We start from the raw sequence: 6705 nt of genomic DNA, 5'->3' as shown, positions 1-6705 counted from the left end.
AATCCCTCATTGTGTCCGAGGACCGGCAACCCGAGGCCAAGGCCAAGGCCAAGGACTTGACTCCCAAGGCCGAGGCCAAGGCCAAGGAATTGACTCTCAAGGCCAAGGCCAAGGACCAAGGACCGACCTTCGGTCCTCGAGCCGGTCCTCGAGGCCAAGGACCGGCTCGAGGAACACATCCCTGATCTGAAGGCAGCGTAATAGTCAGCGAATCATTTGCCAATTTCACATGCCCCCCATAATATTTAACACCAACACAATGTGGAAACGTTTCTCGGTTAAAAAAAAGTGACAGTTACTCGAAACAAATTCTGTTGGGCTTAATCCCATGTTCTGTCTGACCATTAGCTTCGCTGTCCACTCGCCAGTTTACCGTACTTAGCCTCTGTCTGCTCCCTCGGTTTCAAAATATCGACAAATAAATGTTTTCTAGAAATTTCCAATTGTAGTCCATCTTGTATGTCCATCTGGATCATAGGTGTCAAACTCAGGTCCTGGAGGGCCGCTGTCCTGCATGTTTTCCAAGTCTCCGTGTTGCAACACACCTGATTCAAATGAACAGGTTCAATGTCAGGCTTCTGCAGAGCTTGCTGATGATCATGTCCCTCCAGGACCTGAGTTTGACATCTATGATCTGGATCTTCCTTTTCTGTTGGGAGATTGGGTGAACTTTTGGAGCTTTCCAAGAGTGTTTTTTTCCACCAATGTTCAAGCCTCTAAAGTCCATTAGAGCATTAAACATGGCTCAGAGTGCACCGGTGTTTTTTTTTTTTTTTTTTTTCACTGAAGGCTTCAAGTCTTTTAAACATACCTGCAAGCTTAGTCGCACACTTTTGTACTAGCATATCAAGCTTCAATGACTGCCTGTTTGTTTGGTAGCCATTTTTTTTTTTTTACTTGATTGACTCAGTCATGCGCACATGGCTTTCACAGCAATACCAAAATAATTTTCAATCGCACTAAAATGAACTCCGACAGCTGAGGCGATATGAATTGACAAAGACAACAATGAACTACACGTTCGCAATAATTACAGTTTTAGTTAGTTTAATAAACTTAAGATGTAGTTTCAGTTAGTTGTTTTTTCTTTTTTGGTTGGTTTTGTTTTTTCAATTTTAATTTTCATCAAGTTCGATTTCATTCACTATCACAACCTCAGGCCACCTGGCACCCACATTTACTGTACCGGTAATTATGACAATACGACATTGGGTTCTCTTCCACGGGTTGGCACGACACTGAAAGCGCAGGGCTCTAAATTTGGACCTGATTGGTTACTCTTGAAGATAAACAGAAATTGCTTTAACATGAACAATTCAACAGCGATCTCAAAGCTGAACTGCAGTAGAGCACGGCGACACGGTAAGCATGATGTATGAATTCAATTCTTCGTGTGCTTTCTCCAGGCTACAGCACGATGAGCCCTCAAGAGGACAGCGAGAATCCACCGGGAAACAACGATCCACTTTCGGCGGGCGTCGATGTCGGTAACCACGACGACGACCTGGACCTGGACACCCCCCCTCAGACGGCAGCCCTGCTCAGCCACAAATTTTACCCCTACCGACACACGCACACACACCATCACCCGCTGCACACGCACCACCTCCAAGCGGCGGTCACCGTTCACAGCGTGGATGCCGAGTGTTGATCCATGACATGGGTAGAATTTAGAAAACATGCTTTTAAGACACTTCACATTGTGCTCATCATCGTTGCCAATATATAGATATTTTTTTTCTATTGAACTGAACTCAAAATGTGTTGTTTTTTTTTTTTTTTGGTTTGTTTTTAACACACACTGAAAATGGGCAAACTTTTTTTATTCACTTTGTTTTCTGAAGGTATCGGGCTTTCTGGACTCTTTTAAGAGCAGCCTTGAAAACAAATTCAGCCCATTTCGGGGAAGTTCATTGGAACAGCCGGAGGCTTCAACCTGTGAACAAGCTTCATTTTTTTCCCCGTGGAGGGCCAACGCGAACACAAAACCAACTTGTCATCACTACTGGACCACAGGACTCTCAATAATCTAATTCATACGCAGGAACCTTATAAGGAAAAAAACAAACTTCATTTACATACATAGAAAAACACTATAAAGGTAAAAGATTTTTAAAGTATAATAAAACTATTTATTCAAATTTGCAGGACGGATACAAGATCTCTGCATCCGGTCATGTAATATTTGTCTACACACGTACTGTTGAGACAGTTGCAGTTTCTTCACTGTCTCATTGTGTCAACAATGAACCTGAATCACGAGCTCTGCTATTGCAATTCAAAACGGAAAGCCATTTGAGTGATATCCTTGATGTTCATCTTCAGGCCCGTACAATGCATGAGGGGCATTCAATAAATCAGGTGAATTTTTTGGTATAAGGACGTCCAATACAGATTTTATTTTATTTTATTTTTGTCAACGTAGTCTCCCAGCACTATCGCACACTTTTCCCCTCTGTGCACAAGCTTCCCTATTCCCTCAGCGTAAAAATCTTTGGACTGATGTCTCAGCCGGTCGCTCACAACACTTTTGACTTCATTGTCCCTTTCAAACTTGGTGCCTCTCGTGAACGCTTTTAACCCATTCAATCCCAGCCATTTTCACTGGAGCAAACCCTTCAATCCCAGCGTTTTACTGGATTTTGACTGATCTTGCAAGGCCCACAGACTATTTGGTTCTAATGCTATATAAACATGGAGCCTACCAAAATGAAGTTTGGACTCTCTTCTTTCAGCAGAAAAAAATCTTTTTCCATTTTTCAGCAATCGGCATTACAAAATGGCTAAGTTTCATGAAAATGCCGATTCCTGGGGAAAAAACGGAGAAAAAGAGCTTTTTGTAAAAGCATGCATTTCAATCACGTGAGGCACCACTGCCACCTACTGGTCGCTTTTTTACATGATTTACAATGCAAACGGCTTATTCTCATTCACATATTGCATCAGACCCTCCTCCTCTCTATGACGCAAAAAAAAGAATTAGACGTACAAGTACGTACTTGGTAGGTGGGGCCTAATTTTAAAAAGACGTACAAGTACGTCTTGTGGAATGAAAGAGTTAAGGGACCCAACAGACATCATTTTTACACCGAGGGAATATGGGAGCTTGTGCATAGATGGGAAAAGTGTGCGGCAGTGCGTGAGAGACTACGTTGAAAAAAAAAAAGTAAGCTTCTATTTGTATTAGAAGTCCTTATGCCGAAAAAGTCACCCTATTTATTAAATGCCCCTCATACGAGGATGCTCTTTGTCCAAACTAGTCAAGACAAACAGTACACCGACCAGTAGCTTGACATCAAGGTTGTTGAATCAAACCTTGGACGGCTTTCCGTAATTCAACTGGAACTATTTTCTGTGTACACTTTCGGAACGGAAAATTCTTTCCGTGTCATCTCACAACAAGGAAGTTGGCAGCCTTTGGGCAGCGCCATTACCAGCTGAACAATTTCTGACACTGCCCAACATTCGCTGTGTCCCGATACCTGGAACGTCTCGCGATGTGTGTGCCGAATTGTAATGCACGTGGAAGTATAAAAACGACAAAAGTTGGAAAATCCTTGTTGAAGAAGAAGAACGGGAGGGAAGGATGCTGCTGCTTTGAAGAGGAAAGGCCTGTCTGTTTTCTCTGTGGTGAACCACTCAAAGTGTGCGTAGATGTTTAAAAGTTTTTTTTTCTTTTTGGGTGAGGACATGTTTCTGTGGCTGCTGGTCCACACAAGAAAAGTGTTTACTGTGTGGGTGCGTGCGTGCGTGCGTGCGTGCATTTTTATTGAATGAATTATTGTATTTTCCCTCAAGACATAGACGATAGTTAATTAATCACTTAGTTTCCCTCCTGATGAAGAGTCACGTGACCCGATCTGCGCTCTGTGGCTTCGATTGTTTTTGTGCTCAAATTTTGGACACTTTGGTACAAACATGTCTACTGTTTTCCACAGATTCTTTATGTAGTGTCAAGGGGAGAAACCGAAATAGCGATCACTCCCCATTTTTATTGTTGCCGAGTAAGCCTGAAACGATCCTCTGATGTTCGGCTTGTTATCAAAGTGTGTTCATGGTGTCTCGCTATATTAAGGATGCCTTGGATATGTTTGAGGTTTATTTTTGTTTAGGTCCATATTGGATGGAAGTCAGTACTTGGAAGAATTCATACGTTTACATGAGACTTAACAGTTTTTCAAAGTTTTATTGTGTATTTTCAAAGCTCCCAAAATGTTATTGTAGATATGGTAAGAGAACGGTACATTTTTATGCAGATAATAACATTTAAAAAAAAAAAGCTGAAGCGTCATATTCTGCTCTGAGCAATGCAAGCAAGCCCCGCAAGCTTCGCAGTACATTCATTTTTGTTATTTAGACGTGAGTCACTGATGAGAAAATAATTGGCACAAACGGTGAATCTGTCAAGCTCTGGGAAGGGCTACACTGACAAGACAAAACAAATAAAAAATACAAGATTGAAACACAATTAGAAGTAATATTTTTGTATTGGATGAGGTAAATAGTCATTTTACAAAGTGTAACGTAAGGATCTCTACATAAATTGGAAATGGTATGAGAATATAGCCTTAATGAGAGCATACATTTGTAACCGCGCACTCATTAAATCGCAAATTTTCCTCTCATATTACACCATTTTGGCCCTAATATTAAGACTTCATTCTCGTAAGTGCGACTCCAGTACATGTTTGTAATCTTGTTATAATAGCTCCCTGTTTCCTTCATACTTAGAAGACTCTTACTCACTGAATTGAGTTCAGTTTCCTAATGGCATTTACAAATCTCGATTGAAGTCCAAGCAGACTTCCAAGGCAATTACCTGTTCTTTTTTGTTGTTGTTGTTTGGGTTAAATCATTTTGGATTCTTGTGTTGGGCATTTTTTTTAATTGAACAAATTGTCAACGGTTTTTGAAACAGTGATCAGCAGCTGTTCTATATGCCACGTGTGTGTACAGACGTAACATTAAGTCACGTACTGAAGGATGTACATCACCCACTCCTGTACTGTATCATATAAACGTATCAAATTTAAATTCATTGCCATGTGAATGTGATAAAAGTTCATTTTACAGTTAAATACGTGTTGTTCTTTCATTTGTACGATTTGTAAACCTCCAGAGTAGAATGCTGAGGAACATTCTCTCCTGTCCAGTTGGATGCTCAGGCCAATGTGAGCAGGAGCGTGGTTATGGTGAAAGAGCCCATATTGACCTGTCTGTCTCCCACGCTGAACAAAGCGAACACATCGGGATCTCTTAGTACACGTGCTGGTTGGTCGTTTGGCTCACGACTTGGGAAAACTAGCAGATTGCTTGAAATGCAGCCGGCGTGTGAGCGTGCGTGTGTTTTTTTTTTTTTTTTTTTTTTTTTTTTGTGCGCGCGCGTGCTCGTCACTTTCAGCTTAATTACGTTTGACAAAACCTGTCTCCTCTTTTATATTCTCTTTTACTGTTTATTGTTTTTATATTTACATGCTACAATACAGCGGTATTCAAGTACAGTAAATGGTTTTGGGAGGGGCGGGCGGGTCCTACTACGGATGAAATATTACAACCCAGCAAATTTTGTTGAGTTCATTTTGTTGTTGATTACTGTATACATTATACTGCATAAAGCATTGCAATTTTGGTAAAAAATATTGTTTTTTTGGGGGGGGGGGGCAAAGGCTTTGGGATTTTTCGGACACATAAATAGCCCGTGACGTTCAGCAATTCTTCCTCTCTTCGCTTTTGTTTGTTCATTTTGCGTCACATAACAAAAGCGTAATTCGATATTTGTACTTATACAATTGACTTTGATATTTTTTAGACAGTTAAAGTCTCGAAACGCACATTTGATTCATGATGGCGACAGTTGATTTTGACTTGAGGGATTTTGAATTTCCTGTTTTCAGTGGCTCATGGGAATGTTTTTGTTTGTTTCTAGCCTGTGGGATTTAACACCACCACTGTGTCTTACACTAGCTGTGGAAAGCAAAACATGCGAATGGATGTTGGTCAACTTTTATGTCAGTGTAAGTAAAGCTCATTACAGGATTCACTTTAATCAGTGGTTAATCCATTTTTCTTATTCCTCCCACTTGGTAGTGTGGGAGGAGTGGCAGAAACTATATTCTTAAAATAACCAAAGTGAAAAGCACTTTTTTTTGCTCTCATTTGCACTTTCCATTCACCGTTCTTTAAATTTGCCGCCGTGTTTTTGCACTGAAGGCAGCAGGTGGCAGTAAATCAGCACTAGACACCTGAATTGAGTGCGATATCTGTACTGCAGAACCGTCGACGCTATTTTTGAAGCAATGATAATGGCGCCCACCAGCCACATTTGACACATGAAAACAATCAAATGTAGAAAAAAAGCTGCATCCAAAATAAATAAATAAAAACAGTCTGGACAAAAAAAAATATAAATATATTTTCACTTTTAACTAACTTTGTTAGAAGGAATTTTGGGACAATGCCCAGTCAGCAAAGGCATCTGGCCCGGCTTCGGCATGAAGCCGGCACAGCTGGCCTGGTGTCGGCAATGGCATAACGCATGTGGGCCGAACACGGCCCAGGCGTGGCAAAGGAGGCACTGGCTTGACTCTGGCAAACCAGATGAGGGCCGGTTGTGGAGTGGAGTATTTGGGCCAGAAATCAATTTCCAACTCCGGCCCGAATATGGCCAGCCAGTATTGAGCCACTCCTAAATCCAGTTTCAGATTT

At 41.2% G+C, this 6705-nt stretch overlaps 1 protein-coding gene across 1 annotated transcript in view; it reads left to right on the top strand.

The window, feature by feature from the left end:
- The window catches only part of cachd1 (cache domain containing 1), a 93318-nt gene extending 90727 nt beyond the window's left edge, over positions 1 to 2591 (top strand). The window contains exon 27 of the mRNA XM_019875408.1: positions 1407 to 2591. Within this exon, the coding sequence (XP_019730967.1) occupies positions 1407 to 1651 (245 nt within the window). The 3' untranslated portion in view covers positions 1652 to 2591. The remainder of the gene's footprint in view (positions 1 to 1406) is intronic.
- Positions 2592 to 6705: the final 4114 nt, after the last annotated feature.

Source organism: Hippocampus comes, unplaced genomic scaffold, assembly GCF_001891065.2.
Source record: "Hippocampus comes isolate QL1 unplaced genomic scaffold, H_comes_QL1_v1.1 scaffold132, whole genome shotgun sequence".
In the NCBI taxonomy this organism is placed as follows: domain Eukaryota; kingdom Metazoa; phylum Chordata; class Actinopteri; order Syngnathiformes; family Syngnathidae; genus Hippocampus; species Hippocampus comes.
This window is presented reverse-complemented; position numbering and strand designations above follow the sequence as displayed.